Genomic DNA, 16,614 nt, shown 5'->3' with positions numbered 1-16,614 from the left:
GGAAACCTCCCAAGGATCCTCCACACCCTCCCTGGGCTGCCTGGGCAACAAAGGAGTTTCTCCTCCTGTTCCAGTGGAACTTTTTGTGTTCCAGCCTGTGCTCATTATCCTTTCTCCTGACAACTGAGCACTACAGAAAAAAGTGTTGCCCCACTCTCATGACATACACCTTTTTAAATAAATGTTAGTATTAATGAGGTCCCCCCTGAGCCTTCTCTTTTCCAGGCCAAACAGTCCCAGGTTCTGCAGCCTTTCCTCATAAGGAAGATGCTCCAGTCCCCTGAACATCTTGGTAGACCTGTGCTGGCGTCTCCCCAGCTGTTCCCTGTCTCTCTTGAACTGGGGAGCCTAGAACTGGACACAGGACTCCAGATGAGGCCCCACTGGGGCAGAGTAGCAGGGGAGAACCTCCCTCAGACTCCTGGACACATCCTTTCTCTAGCTTTGCCTGTGACAGCAGTGTTTGCAAAAGGCACCCAAAAGATCATGCCTAGAACTTCTTTGCCTTCCCCAGCAGCTGTAAGACTGCTGCTTTATGTAGTTGATCCTGTGTAGGTTCAAAGGAAATTGTGTCTGATCTGGAGAACACAGTTCCGTGCCAACACTGCAGAGATGCTACTCTCCAAAGTGCTAAGACACGAGATTATTAGGTCTGCAGAGTTCACACACTGGGCTTCATGCTGTGACATTTATACATTAAAAAACATACTAGAACCTGAAACCTAAGCACCAGTCAAGTTGGTACAAGAAGGGCCATTTTTCTTAGAAAACTTTAAGTTAAGCTTTTAATCTGATGAAACAGACTCTTCTGAAGAAAAACACAACTTCAGGAGAGAGCACCAACGGTCTTAGAAAAAGTGCAAGTGTCAGCAATTCAAATATTTTCAGTAAAGCACTTTCCTAGGCAATTATAATTCTTGTATATTATGTTGTCGCTCTGTACCATAATTTAAAGATAAGATTTATAAGATGGTAAATGATCATTAGCATTAGCAGCTCTCTTAGGCTGAGTATTTCAATTAGATTTTACACTTTAATTGCGTAACATTTCAGCACGATATCACATAGGAAAAGGAAGTACATTACATACAGGTTGTCTAGGTAGTACTGGTCTTTTACAGACTACAAAGTTGCCTATAATGACACCTTGTCTTAAGTCAGGAAATGGTCGTCCTCACGCAGAGGTGTTGCGCCAGCAGCACACCGCATTCAAGGCTGAGGGTAACTAGTGAAGCCAACTTCTGGGTGAGCAAACAACAAATGCTGCACCTTGGCTAAAACGGTGGTTTCTCAGCACTGGTCTCATTTTGGATGAACATCAACCTGAGGAGTTTTAGCAAAGCATTTACCTTTATCTTCATCTGCTGAGATTCTTGGTAGCCAACATGTATCTTACTCTGGAAAGTGTTGCGCTCCTTTTCTAGCGTGTTGATGCGCTCTCGCATTTTTGCCATGAGTAAGTCATTCCTCTCCTGTCCTGCAGCCATCTCCTTGGATGAGAGAGAATGGAAAAAAGGGAAAAGAAGTCATCTGCTGCTCCTTTCTACAGTCTAATAGTCAGTGTTTTATGGTAACTAAAACATACAGCAGGTGTGCACAACATCAAAGTCAGTATCAGCCTTCACTCCAGTAAAACACAGCATTAGGTGTGACCAAGTGTCCGGCATCTTTATGAGGTTTTAAGATCAGCATAATTTCAGATTTGAGGACATTTAGTAATTTAAACATTGATCTTCTGTCCTCTCAGAAGTGCTGAGAGTCTTATTTCTATTGAGTTTGGCCAAATTACATATTCCTAACAATTAAAACCACAGATACCACAGAGAGCAGAGCTTAGATTTTCAGTCCAAGTTTAGCAGACAAAGAACTGTAGCAAAACAACAGAGTTTTTTAAAGCACTTAAAAACCAACCATTTTGCCAGGGAAAATGGGCTACTGCTATTTGGTAACAGTCAGAGAAGTCCTGAATCCTGCCAGCATGATGCCATATCAGAGCTTTCAAATTAAAATACATATTGCTATTTAGATTAATCATTTATTAGCCCATTATTCAACCCAGGCTGCTCTAACATGAATGCACTTGCTGTAGTAAGCAAAAACAGTAAGTGCAGCTCTCAGCAAGCTCCCATCACAGAACAAGGTATTTGTATCATCTAAGCTTCAGGTGTCTCCAGCTACCCACAGCCTACGGCTTCTTACAGTGCCAGGAAGCCCTGACACATCATTTAAGTGCTCCAAATTATTAGCCTGAGTATCCTCCAACTCTTCAGAGTAATTGTAGCTTTTTCCAAATTTTAATTTAAATAAAAGCTGTTCTCTTTTAGATCCAGGTTACCAGCTTCAGGAAGCTGTTCCCCCTGAATGAAGTGACAAGTTCCCAAGTCTGTGTTCATGGAAGCAATCAGGAATTTGACTTGCATCAGGAGTTATAAGTCACTTCTGCAAATACAGTGTAAATAGCTTGACACGAGCCTTCTCCACATTGTATTTGCATCTGCTAAGATGTAACAAAAAGAAGGGTAACAAGGACATTATCACAGCTTCCTTCTAATCCTCCACCACTTCCACTGACATCTGCAGTTCTCACTAATCCAGCTACCCTGTCAAGGCAGTGCCAGAGAACTTGGGAAGATTTGCCAAATACCTCCGAGGTCAGGCACCTCTTGCTCTCATTTATCCTCTCCAGTTATCACCTTTATCAACAATCCTCCAGGTGCACCTCTTTGGGCAGTGTTTTCAGAGAAACAAGTTAATTAGAAGAGCCACTTTTTCAGTCAAGCTGAGATTTTTCACTTATTCATCCTGATATCTCAGTACTGCAGTAACTTTGGTTTTACCCATTTTCTCCAGCTTTCAGGAATGCCCATTTACTTCTCCTCCCTTCCCTCCCCCAATGCCAAAAAGCCCTAATGACCCTTACTTCTCTGCAGCTCCAGCTTTGCCTTCAGAAGTATCACTTTGCAGATGCTTTTTCCCAACCACATCAGCTTCCCATACATCCAGTCTCCTTTTTACAATGTTAGCTTCTTCAGCAGCAGATACCTCTCCCTTTTCCTTCTGCAATCCTGAGCCAGAATTTCCTTTCTCCCCCTCAAACAATCACAAGTCCTTTCTCTCTACAGTTACATACTATCCCAAACCTCTTCATCTCACCCTTATATACACATCCAAGTCCCTTCTCATCTCCCAAGGCTCCCAACTCCCATGTCCTCTGGCCACCCTACTCCTCTCTTTATTCACCCAGCTTTCTGTGCCCAACTTTTGTCCTACAACACTATCTTCCTGAATATGTGTGCTTTCCAAACTAAAGGTCTCCAGTTCACTCCAGAACTGTCTAATTATTTGTTCTAACATAATTGCATTCCTCTAAAACCTCCATAAAGTTACATAAGATAGTTTTGACAGCTGTGCATCAGCATCTCTGTAAGCCAAAAAACTATCTGAGCTGCAATCCAAGAAGTCAAGCAGGTAGTCTACACTTTCTGTAGGTTCCTTCTTGGAAATAAGTGATTGTTTTGTACCTAGAAGCATACAAGCACAAGAATGCTACAATATGCACCACATTAAAACTGTGATGCAGTAAAGGTGTTCAGTAGTTGCATTCACAAAACCGTATTATACTCATGAAGGAAGTGTTTTTAAAGTAATCTTTTGAAAAGAAAAATAGTCTCAGCTTAAAAATCTCAGCACTGTCTCTGAGAAAAAACTCCCTGGAAAAACTCTTGGAATAGAACTCAGCATAAATACATTAACAGCACCACAAAACCAAACATACTGTCTTGGTAAGCTTTCAACATACAAAAAAATCCACCTTTCAATTTGTACTAAGCTCAGTAAACAGTATTTCTGGCTGCTACTCCTATGAGCCTCTGCTACTCTCCCACAGCTCTCTATGCTCCTGAACCTCTTCGTATTTACCTCAGTGAGCTTCTTGCACCGCTCCATTGCAACGGCTGCCTCCTCCTTCATCGCAGCAAGCATCTTCTCTTTGTCTTGTAGCTGCTGTACAGCTGCAGCCGACTCAGCCTTGCTAGCCTGCAGCAGAAGTACAGAAAAACGGTCACACATACCAGAAGTACTTGCACAATACACTATACCAGGCAGCAGAGCAAACTTGAGAGGAAGAAACACCCTCTCTCCTGCCCTTCAATCATCATTCTGTGTGGTGTACGTGGCACCACCAGTACTCAGCTCTGCTGCTAATGGATCCTGCAGTGCTGACTTCATTAGACAAGGAAAAGCATTTTCAAGTGTAGTGAAACCAATTAAGAGAATAAATGGGCTCTTGGTGCTTCTCTGATGGAAGAGCTCTGCTGTGGTGGCAAACGAAGAACAGCCATTAAAAGAAATGAAGGAAAAAGATGTCAAGGTGCTGAATCATTCAATAATTGTGGTTGGATCACCTGGTCAACCCACACAAAACAGGTATAATCCAACAAACTTAGTCTCTTTAAATATGTCACTGCAAAGGGAAAAAGAGAACACTGACACTCAAAAGTTTCAGAGATACTAGAGGAACCACCCCCAAGCTCCTGCCACTTGTATTCTAGTCATAGAAAATGAAATACCTGCAGTAAGGAGCAAACTTTCTTAACATTTATGCTCAGCCTTCACTCAATGAAGACCAATAACTGAAGAGGCAAAGAAATGTCACAAATGCACCCTGAATTTGTTTGGAACTTTTCCTTTAGTGGTATTGTGTTTGTGTGCACCAAAAGTCACACTGTGTATCTCTTACATGAGCTAAAGATAGGAAAATATTTCCATCTAAAGAAATCTACATTTTTTGGTTTTACACAAACCCAGGAAACCCTTTTGATCCCAGAGGCCTAGCTTTAACACCAGATCTCCCTTTAAAAGAAAAAAATACTGCAAGCAAGTTGGCTGCTGTTCCAAATAAAATAAGGCAATACCATTGCAAGTGTGACACTATTGGGTTTTCAGTCAAGGACTGAAACAAGGGACCAGAAAGAATGTTAAGTCTCAGTCCTTGGAGATTTTCAAAACAAATCCCTGAGCAACTTGCTCCAAATTCAATGTTGACCCCATTTTGAGCAGGCAATTGGACTGTATGATCTCCTGAAGTCCTTTCTGATCAGAGAAAGGACTTCACATCTGAGTAGTAGCACGTCTGAGTGTGACATGTGACTCTCTTCCATTAACTGAATTGACACATATCCAGTTCTGCATTTCTGGTACCATATCTGCAGAAGAATACAGAACTGCAAGACTTCAAATGCAACAAACAGGATGTTACAAACACAAAGCAACAATCATAATGAGTCATGGGAGGGAGAAGAAGATCTCTCTAAGACATTAGCGGTCATCATTCTTTTCTGTCTTCATTTTTCTATCAAGAAAAATCTGCCAGGTACTGGCACAGGTTGCTCAGAAGGGTTGTGCAACCTCAGTCTCTGAAGGTTTCAAGTCAGACTGGATAAAGCCCTGAGCCCTGGGCTGACCTTGGAGCTGGCCCACTTCAAGTAGCAGGTTGGACTGCAAAACCCCCAAGTTCCCTTCCCAATCTGAATTTCTCCACAATCCTATGAAAAATATGCAGAGAGTTCAGCAAACTAGGATGTATAGACTTAGAAGATGGACCTCCAAAACACAGCATTAGTTGGTCAAGTACACATCCACATCAGCTTTTTCTTAATTTCTACTACAGTTTGTGCTATTTACACACTTGTCACCAGACAGCCTTCCCCTGTGCCAACACACACACATCATCTGCAGTAGCCATCCTACACTATATACCTTCTCCTCTATGGTTATGTTTGCTCTTTATGAGCGGACAAAAGCCATCAGCCCAGCCCCTGGGATGACAGATGGCAACACACAGACATCTGACAACTGCTTTCCACATGCAAAGCAAGCACAGACCAGCTGGAAAACATCTTCCAAAGACAGACATCACAACAGAACATAGATACAGCTAATTCGACAGAACTTCCCTCCAATTTCTGCTTATTAAACAGCCTTCCCTCCCCCCATCCACGGTCATTCACCTTTTGCAAGGCATCATGAATTGCACCAGGTTTTTCTTTTAACACCTCCACAACACAACGAGCCTCATCTTCAGTGAAGACCTTATTCTTCATGGCCATTACCAAGTCTTTACATTTTACTTCAGCATTCTCTGCAACACAGATGGTAGGATATTTACTTTGGATTCCATACAGAATTATTTATTTTGCCTCAAAACAGCATGTGATAGGGTATCATTATGCATTATATTTAAATTCAGTCTGAAACACAAGCAGCAAAGAGTCATGAACATTCAACAAAAACAACACATTTCTGATTTAAATCTGATAACAGTCTGCCAGCTCACAGTTTGGGGAGAAAAAAAAATCTCACTACTTTGTTTGTACAGTTGGGAACATTTACAGTGTTGCTAGTAAGAAGACAAAGCACAACACAGATTTTGGAGAAAAAAAAATGGCAAGAAGGTGCAAACTTCTAGACCTTCCTTTCTAGAAAGGGACAGTATTATGACAGTAGTGCAAACTGAGCTCTTAATTTAAAGGAGAGCCTGGCTCCACAACCAATATGCAAATGACAAGAAAATGAATTTTAAACCTGATGTGTTTCAAATTACAACATGAGCCAGCAATGTGCCCTCGTGGGCAAGAAGGCCAATGGCATCCTGGGATGCATCAAGAAGAGTGTGGGCAGCAGGTCAAGGGAGGTTCTTCTCCCTCTCTACTCTGCCCTGCTGAGGCCTCATCTGGAGTCCTGTGTCCAGTTCTGGGCTCCTCAGCTCAAGAGGGACAGAGAACTTCCAGAGACAGGCCAGCACAGGACTATCAAGATGATCAGAGGACTGGAACATCTTTCATATGAGGAAAGGCTGCAGGAACTGGGGCTGTTTAGTCTGGAGGAGACTGAGGGGTGATCTTATTAACATTTATAAATATCTAAAGGGTGGGTGTCAGGAGGTTGGGACATCCCTTTTTTCTATAGTAGCTAGCAACAGGACAAGGGGTAATGGGATGAAGTTGGAACACAAAAAGTTCCACTTAAATGTAAGAAAAAACTATTTCACTGTGAGGGTGAGGGAGCCCTGGCACAGGCTGCCCAGGGAGGGTGTGGAGGCTCATTCCTTGGAGGTCTTCAAGGCCCGCCTGGACATGTTCCTATGCGACCTGATCTAGGTGGATCTGCTTCTGCAGGGGGGTTGGACTTGATCTCTAAAGGTCCCTTCCAACCCTGCCATTCTATGATTCTATATGAGAACTAGAAAAAAAGCATTCCCTCAAACTATGTTTGGAAATGAACTGCCACAGAAAGTATTCAGCAGTAGGAAGATAAATCAGTAAGATCCCTCTTAATGGCTAAGTGTTTTGAGAGACACAAAGAAAACACAAACTGAAGCATGTTCGAACAGGAACAAAAATCATTGCTCATAGGAAAAACAGGCTGCATGGACCTAGGTCATTAGGTGGCCCCCTAACTTCAGTAAATGGAAGCACAAGACCAAGGCATTCAGTGCCTCTGGCAAATATTCACCAGTGCACAACAGTATGTGATGGGATTGGAGTTTAAAAGAAAGTGTAAAAGTGATGCTTGGTTCAGAGATGTCCCAAAGATCATGGAGACTGGTTCAGGTTTCTCACCACAGATGTTAAACATGGCATTGAAACCAAGACATACAAACCCAAACTTCTCCAGCATTTGAAAAATAAAAGAAGCACAAAAAAGTGGTATTGATACTAAGCACCTAAGAAATTACTGAGCATGAAAACAAATTACTTAATGACAGAGTACATGGAGATGGAGGGAAAGAGATGAGAATTTCTAGCACACTCTCTCCTAGTCCTAAATCCAGCCTAATCTTGGCCACAGACTTCAGATCACATTATTGCTGCACTGACATCATCAGTGATGGCACTACCAGGCTGTCATGGTTTAACCCCAGGCAGCAACTAAGCACCACACAGACACTCACTCTGCCCCAGTGGGGTGGGGGAAGAGAATCCAAAAGCAAGAAAACTTGTGGGTGGAGATAAAACAGATAAAGCAAAAGAAAACCAAGGAATTCCTTCCCCACTTCCCACAGGTAGACAGGTGCTCAGCCACCTCCAGGAAAGTAGGGCTTCATCGGGACTAATGGTGACTTGGGAAGACAATCACTCTAAACAATCCCCCTGCACACAATTCATTTCCCCCCCAGTTTTATATGCTGAGCATAACATCATATGGTCTGGGATATCCTTTGGGTTAGTTGGGGTCAGCTGTCTCAGCTATGTCCCCTTCCAGCTTCTTGTGCAACCCCAGCCTCCCCACTGCTGGAGTGAGGAACAGAAAAGGCCTTGACTCTGTGTTTGCACTGCTCAACAGCAACTAAAAACATTCCTGTGTTATCAACACTTTTCTGCAAAAACTCAAAACGTCAACCCATGGTAGCTACTGAGAAGAAAACTAACTCTACTCCAGCTGAAATGAGCACATAGGAATATGTCAAAATCCTGAGATCACAGTCCATCTAGCCAGGCCTCTAAAGCAGCTAGGCCTGGACCAGCCTGAGGCCTCTGCTCCCTAAAGACAGGAAGACCTTGCCCTTGCACCCAAGAAGCTTACAATTAGAATAGGGGAAGATTTCTATATTGGGAGGGCAAATCCCAGCTGACACAGAAGAATTAGGAGCTCACTTAGAAGGTCACAGCTTGCAAAGGAAATGAGAAGGGACGGGTGCACATGAGAGGCTGTGATGCTGCAGAGCAGTAATATGCAGTCATTGAGGTGGAAGCACAAGATGAGCCTTAGGCAAGTGGGAATCCAATCTAGATACCACAGAGTTTCCCCTCTATAAAAGAGACGTTCTAAAGAGTGCAGTGAGTGACCAGGCAGATAGTGTTGGAGAGTCAGCCTTCTGCACAACCCTGAGCAGGGAATAACTGCTCAGTCACTTGGCTTCTCTCTGGCTGCCCACAAACTTGAGGGTCTCATCTCACAGCTCAGTAAGTCTGGCCTGCTTTGAGCAGATCGGTGGCCTATTCACAGTTTCACGGTGAGACACAATGCTGATAAACCACTCCAGGCCTCCATGGGAGGGCATGATGGAAGCTCTCCTGCCCCAACCAATTCCAACTACATTGAAAGCAAAATTTAAAGTCTTCCTGGAAACTGACAGAAATCTCTACCAGCAGTTTGCTCCAGGTAACACTCAGATACACACTGGCTGGTCAGTCCCAGCTAGACTGATGACCAGCCCAAAAGCACACAGGCTGCAGTCCCAGTCTCAAGCAGACTCCAACAACCCATGCTGAAAGCTGTTAGTGATGCCTGAAATACCTACTGTAAAACTAGCTCACATGCATCTGTGTGGTCTGCTATCACTCATTTGCTCACTGTGAGGACACAAAAGCCTACAGTCAGCATTAAAGGGATTCAGATGACGTAAAGCCCTTCAATGCTGCCAAAGACAGGGGAGAATTGAGCACTAACAAGAACAAACCGTGTCCTGCAGTCACAAATGTTTTCCTCAAAACACGTCTTCCTAGCAAATAAGAGGATCACCCTCCCCTCATACACAGTACATTTTCCCTGTTCAGGTTTGCAAGCAGACTATGCCACTGCATTATTGGTTTCTTACCTTTATCTGTTTCATTCTTCACTTTCTTGCCACTGCTCTTCTGGATCCCTTCATTCACGTTTTGTTTTGCTCCCTCAACCGTTCCTCGCTTTTCCAAAGTGCCTGTGTCAGAATTATCCATCAAAGGAATATAAGTGGTTGCTTGAATAAGAGGTTCATCCACCAAAACTGTAATTGAAAGTCCATAGGATGGGTTAAAACTCTGCAATAATTAACACCATCATTTTTAGAAAATATTAGAGAACTGGATTAAAGCATCTCCAACCTCAATAGTTAGTTATACCCTCTATTTCTATTATCCTTCACAGCTTAGCTCATTAAAGCTCTTCAGCTAGGTTCATTAAATAAGAGTTTCTAATACACAGTAATTTAATAGCTTCAATTAAATTTCTGTTTCAAAAGCTGCCTTTTAGCATTTTAAACAGTGGCAGAGAAGAAGCTTTATTTACATTTTGACTTTCATTTCACTTCCATCAGAAAGTTGCACACAGCATCAATGAGACTGGTCTACTTGTGGCTGCATAAAAATGATTCAGCAACCCTGAAAAATGAGTGCACACTTTGTCCCTACTCTGTTGAAAGCTGGTAACTTACTGCCAGCATTTTCACCCAGCTTGCATCACCTATGAACTAAGCCATTTAGGCAGAACACATAGTAGGGACAGCAATCAAGCTTATTTCACATACAGACTCAACTGCACCTAATAAAGATCTCCCACCTGTTACAGCAGATTTAGGCATCACTGAATATTTAGAGAGGTAGCCAGAGGTACTGACTGACCTCAGGCCTCCATTTACACAGCATTGTACATACACAGTGAGGCTCAGCCTCTGTCCAGATTGCTTTTTGGTCTGTGCTGCTGGGACAAGAGCAGAGGAGGGGAGAGGAAGAGCAACAGACCAGGGGCAACAAATACAGCCAGCAACAGAGCTGGATTTGCTGCCTTCCCAGCTCCTTAGCTGCTGGTCCACATTGTCTGAAGTATGCAGGGTGCTGTGCACAGAGCCATGCCCCACAGCAGGAAAGCTCACTGAACAAGCAGCCCAGACTAAAGAGCTGATGGACAACAGATGCTAAGTGGTAGACTGGAGAGAGGAGGAATTGGGTGGGATGAAGGTTTCAGGCATCTGTGCAAGATTAATATGCATTCCTGGCTGCCAGTTATAAAAACCTTCTGTATTCTGGCTGCTTTTAAGGAGTAGAATAGGCCAGGTGGATCTTTTGTGTCATCTGCTAGATCCTTTCCACTAATCAATGAGCAAATACCTGCAGGTATACTGCAAGCTCAGAAGTCAGGAGAGCTCTCATCTAGCAGAAACATCCACCACCTTATCCAGTTACCATCCTCACCTTTTCCACTCCTCTCTTTTTAGTTTCACCTCCTCATTTTATTACTCTTCTTTCAAAATCTATTTAATATCAATGAGACATTTTACAGAGTCAGAAACATGTGAATTCCCCATAGTACTGTCTTGGCTAATGGGGACCCCACCACAGCTCATTTTCACTCTTATCACTTTGGAGAGGTGGCTTTAAAAGAAAACAGTTTGCATTCAAATAAAGTATGAGCTATTTCCATGTAGCACTGATAGCTTAGCTTTAATGCTGTCTGAGCTGGTACTGACACTTATGTGCCACTCACAGACAGAGTTTGTGATCCATAAAATGGCAATAGATGCATCAGGAAAAGCACAATCATGTCCATAAAAGGCAAAGACCATAAAAAGAAAAGACCTATAGGCTCATGGAGTCCAACCCTCCCCTCACCCTGCCCAGCCCACCACTAACCCATGGCCCTCAGCACCTCAGCTCCACAGCTCTGCAATAGCTCCAGGGATGGGGACTCCCCTACCTCCCTGAGCAGCCTGGCATAGGGGCTGACAACCCTCTCAGGGAAAAAGTTCTTCCTAATTTCTAATCTCCGATCTAAACCTCCCCTAGGGCAACTTGAGGCCGTTTCCTCTTGTCCCATCACTCATTACTTAGAGCAGACTGACCCCCATCTCCTGTCACGGAGTTGCAGAGAGTACTCACGTCTCCCCTCAGCCTCCTCTTCTCCAGGCTGAACAGCCCCAGCTCCCTCAGCTGCTCCCCATCACACTTGTGCTCCAGCCCCTTCCCCAGCTCCACTGCCAAGCTCTGGACACGCTCCAGTGTCCCTCTGGCAGTGAGGGGCCCAACACTGAACACAGCACCTGAGGTTCAGTCTCAGCAGTGCCCAGTACATTAGAACAGTCACTTCTCTGGTCCTGCTGGTCACACTATTTCTGAAACAAGCCAGGATGCCACCGGCCGCCTTGGCCATCTGGGCACACTGCTGGCTTATATTCAGGCAGCTGTCAATAAAATAATCCCATGTCCTTTCCTCTGTGCAGCTTTCCAGCCCCTCTGCCCAGCTTGTAGCACTGCTTGGCATTGTTGTGACCCAAGTGCAGGACCCAGTACGTCGCCTTGTTAAACATCCTACAACTGGCTTCTGCCCATCAATCCACATCCTTGGTTCCTCATCAGTAAGTTTCTCTCAGGAATCATTTTAAAGTTTTTCAGTTGTTATAACACACAAGAACTCTATACTAATCTGCTCTGACCAGTGCCCACAACTGATTTGGACTCTGATGAACTGATTACAGTATAAAGAAAAGAGCAACCAACATTGTCTACTCCAGGAGCAAGTCCACCAGATGCCAACTTCTTCATGGCTGTCCCAGTAAAGAAGAGTTTTGAGAAGCTGACAAGGCGGCCTCATAGAACTTCATGGTCACACTCTTCTCAAAAGTTACAGGCATAATGGCACTCGTAAAAAAAAAAACCAAACACAGAGGCACACTGAGCCAAGAGGAGACTAGAAACAGCATCTTGGCAGAAGACAAAGGATGACAAACAGTAAAGGCCTTGACAGCAAAGATGAACATTTTATGCTGGAGCAACAGCTAGCTAACAAAAGGACAAGCTAACAAAATGAGAGGAATGTGGTCAAAGTAACCAGCTAAAAAAACTGCAGTCTTGTTTGGGACAGATGTCTGCAGCAGTTCCAGACATGCCTTTCTCAGAGCAATCTCAGAGTACAAGCTGAGCAAGCTCTATATCAATACACTACTCTTCAAGTACGGATGTAGGGATCCAGCAGAGCTAAGAAAGGTTCACAGCATCATCCCCTGTTCAGTGGTACCAGGTAGTCATAAAATAAAATAGTGTCATAAAATAAAATACTATCTCAGGTTGAACAACCTTTCCTACCTGAAATTCCTGATTTTCAAATTGAAAAGTTTTTGGAAGGGAAACTTGTAGAAGAGAAACTTCAGTATGAATGGCAAACAGGTTTAACAGTCAGGGTTATCTGAACTAAGTCACAGTCTGTATTCTTACCATTATCAACTTTCTGCTTCTTTGCAGAGACTTTCTTCTTTCCTGATACATTTTCTTGTTTTATCTCCTGATGAAGTAGCACTGGGTCTTGCTTTTTGGCAGGAGATACAACAGAATCAGTCTTAGTATCTTTATCATCTGCAACAGACAATTAAAGACAATATGCTCTTCTGTATATTCTCAGCATCACTTTTAAACCAGTAAATGTGTAATAACCAAAGTTCATTCCAGAAAAGAGAAAGCCATGTATTTTCAATCAGAACACAAAGTTATCCACACACATGCACACTTGCTAGACCAGAAATCTCAACGTAATAGAAAGATTTAGCAGAATCTCGAGCCACAACACCTAGATTTTTGGCAGACAGGATCTCTTATCTTCAAGCAGAACATATGGCAAGGCAAGGAACACTTTAACAAATCCATTCTAGGTTTTACTGTGACAGAGCAGACAGCACATGTAACCCATGTTAGTTTCACATTTGCAGGAAGTATTTTATTCCCCCCTCCATGAACCCACTCGGGTATATTACACTCACACACCCCCAACAGCTACCGGGACTGTGAGAAGCAGAAAATAAGTGTTTCATATTAGGGAATTGTTCTTTTTTAGAGTTGTTTCTAGTGAGGAGATGATTTTACCTTTTGGGGTAGACTGTGCTATGTAATATTCTTGTCAGAGCTGACACACACAATACAAGGTTATGGTGTTAGCTCCCGTAATCAAGGATAAGAGTTAGTTGTGGCTGCCCTCAGAGCAGTGCTTGCAGACCACATTTTAACCATGCCACAGAGATTTTTGGAGAACACCCACAAACAAGATTTGATCCTTTTTTTATTGGTAGTGGGTGGGTCTTTTTTCTCCCTTTTTTTAGAAAAAGAAAACATCCATCACATCAAGCAGCAATGTCATTCTTTTTCCTCACTCCCTGCAGCAAACCTGTAACACCTGCATCTCAAGAGGTGATCTGCAAATACCTTAACTTATTTCTGAAACTTGGGTGTATTTTTTCTTTAACTTCTATTCACAGTCAGATAACCACAGACACATGTTGACTTCTGCTGAGGATATGGTCAAGACAGCCACAGCCAATTCTGTCTACAGTTTTCAGCCTGTTCTAGGTTAGATATTCTAGCTACAACAGCTGGATTGGTTTCATTTTAGCATCAGTTCAATTCAGTTATAGAATTGTAGCAGGTGGGAAGCAGCCATAAGTGCCTCTTTCCACGAAACAGCCACCAAACATCTCTCTGTGCATTAAGTCTGCACTTAAACAGTGATTTATTTTGCAGTCACCTATGAGGCTTCTCTAGACGCCCTTCCTTACCAGAGAAACCACTTCTTAGGACTCCACTTTCTCATAGCCTGACACCACAATGCATACAGCAAATATCTCATTACTTCTTTCAGGTAACCAAAATGTTGACAGCTTGAAAGCAAAGTAGCCAAACCACAGAGCAAAGCAGAAACATGATCTACTCTGTTTCACTCAACAATCTTTAGTAAAAGAATGCAAGGACAGGAGGAGGAAAACCAGGGCATTGCTGCCAGATGAAAAACGGAGGGAGAAAAGCAGTAGCTCATAAAAAAGGAAAAGTTTAGAAGTGAGCTTTGCCTATAGAGATCAGGCAGAACAGTTGTGAGAGGCACACTCTGTGGCCTTGCAAAAAGCAGAACACGGTTTTGGCGTTCTGTGCAAGAAGCATATGCAACATCAGATACCCATTCCATTTTTCTGCTTCTTCTGCCCAGACTTCTTCTTAGATGCTGCTGGTTCGGATGGTGGAGTGGGCTCTTTTTTAACAGGGACTGGATCTACTTTCTTGCCTGAAGACTTGGATCCTTCCGATTCCTTAGTTATATGATTATCCTGGACGACCTTATGCTTCTTCTCCTCCTTCTTCCGTTCTCTAACACCTGTAGATGCTTCAGTCACACTCACGGGAGCAGGAGCAATGTGCTCTTCATCTGTACCCAGGGCGTCAGAGAGCTTGAAGTCCCGAGGTGTACTTTCAGAGTCAGACTCATGGATGTTCCCATTCTGAGCTTCTTTCTTCTTGTTCTTCTTCTTCTCTGTTTTCTTTTTATCAGTCTTGGTAGGTTGAAACTTTAGGTCCTTTTTCTGTTTTGCAAGGACTTCATCATATAAAGTTTCCCTCATGAAAAACCAGAAGAAGAGGCAGATGACTGTCATAACCACAGAAGGAATGATGATCATAAAGTAGGTCGACTTGTAAGAATCCATTGTGCTTTTTCTTAGCTTTATTTAAAAACCTGTTGTGGAAAAAGAAAAGAAAGAAACATTAGTGTTTGAACACATTTTCCTCAATTATTATTTTCCCTACCAACTATAATAATAAAAAAAGCTTTTTCATTGTTTTACAGAAGTCTTAAAACAGCTTTAATAAAATTACCAAACCATATCAACCACAGAACAACTTCTGTAATCATTTACCATTTGCTTCCAAGTCATTAGCCTGGATGGGAAGGAAAGGTAGACTGCAAGACTAATGATTTTGGAAGAGAGTAGTTCTCTTTCCTTAGTTTTCTACACCTCCCTCATTCTCCCTTTCCAAGTGAATTTCATAAAGTTAAAGCTTTTCATTTCAGAAACACATGAGACAGCATTTTTAGAGGCTGGGAATTAAGGCCAGTACGTGCAGAGCATAACTTCTATTGCCATAAATCAAGCATAATGAATTAAGATTTTTATCTTGGCAAGTGGGAGTTAAATTTCAACTTCCTCTTGTTCCCAGATTCACGCCAGCTTCAGAAGTGGAATGAGGAACAGAAGGGACAGAGTCCTAAATTTTAGTCTACCATAAAGAACCAGGTATTCTCAACTCTGCTTTTTGAAGTCTAAGTTTGGCTTTGAACTCATGAATTCATAATTCCATGCATCTACAGGAAAACAAGACGATCTGTTATTCATCTTGTGCATGTAATAGTGTACAACTTCCAGGGTACTAACAGACCAGATGACTCCAGGACAATTTGCTGAACACATTATTTATGCTCAGAGTATTACTTTTTGAAGCAGGAGTCAAGGAGTTAAAAAAAAAAAAAAAAAAGTCAGGTTGAACCTAAAAATCTAATTTAGGGGCCAAGATCAATTTTCCCATTTCACAACTGACCACTACAAGCAGACCTGGATTTTTGTAGGAAGAATTCAAACCCTCTCCAGACTGTTTGTTCCAAGGGAATAAAAAAACAACAACCCTTGAAAAACACAACCAAAACTAACTAAGCAGGTGCAATTCCTGATTCACCAACTCGGTTTAAAAGCCACCACAGAAAAGTACGTGTTTTCCTCTACACAAGGGGACTCTTCAACTCAACTGTCCCTTGGGAGAGCCATTCTCTTGGGAATGAAAGGCAAGGGATATAACCCTGATTGTTTGTCTCCATCTTTGTCACCACTGCAGCCACTGCTCACCTGTGGCATCCCCCAACACAGTCAAAACATGCCAAGGTCCCCAATACCCCTTGTGGAACCTTGTACTGTTAGTGACTAGGCATAGTTATATATCCGTCTGCCCTTTTGCTTCTCCTCAACCAACTTGAGGATGAGAGCTTCATACAGGCTTAGGTATAAGTGAGCTGACAACAAAAACAGTAGGGAGTACTGTCCCTCACACTCCAAGCAAT

At 42.8% G+C, this 16,614-nt stretch overlaps 1 protein-coding gene across 11 annotated transcripts in view; it reads right to left on the bottom strand.

The window, feature by feature from the left end:
• The window catches only part of KTN1 (kinectin 1), an 87,681-nt gene that overhangs the window by 43,632 nt on the left and 27,435 nt on the right, over positions 1-16,614 (bottom strand). For 10 of the 11 annotated variants that reach the window (XM_061998863.1, XM_061998861.1, XM_061998867.1 and 7 more), the window contains exons 2-7: positions 14,689-15,240; positions 12,966-13,103; positions 9,599-9,766; positions 6,009-6,139; positions 3,919-4,035; positions 1,350-1,490 (exon numbers count right to left, since the gene is read on the bottom strand). In XM_061998863.1, coding sequence (XP_061854847.1) covers positions 1,350-1,490; positions 3,919-4,035; positions 6,009-6,139; positions 9,599-9,766; positions 12,966-13,103; positions 14,689-15,211 — 1,218 coding nt within the window. In that variant the 5' untranslated portion in view covers positions 15,212-15,240. The remainder of the gene's footprint in view (positions 1-1,349; positions 1,491-3,918; positions 4,036-6,008; positions 6,140-9,598; positions 9,767-12,965; positions 13,104-14,688; positions 15,241-16,614) is intronic. The other variant, XM_061998864.1, reaches the window with a different exon arrangement.

The sequence above is a fragment of the Colius striatus genome, chromosome 6 (assembly GCF_028858725.1).
Source record: "Colius striatus isolate bColStr4 chromosome 6, bColStr4.1.hap1, whole genome shotgun sequence".
NCBI classification, from domain to species: Eukaryota; Metazoa; Chordata; class Aves; order Coliiformes; family Coliidae; genus Colius; species Colius striatus.
Note: the sequence above shows the minus strand (reverse complement) of the source record. Positions and strands in the feature narration are given on the sequence as shown.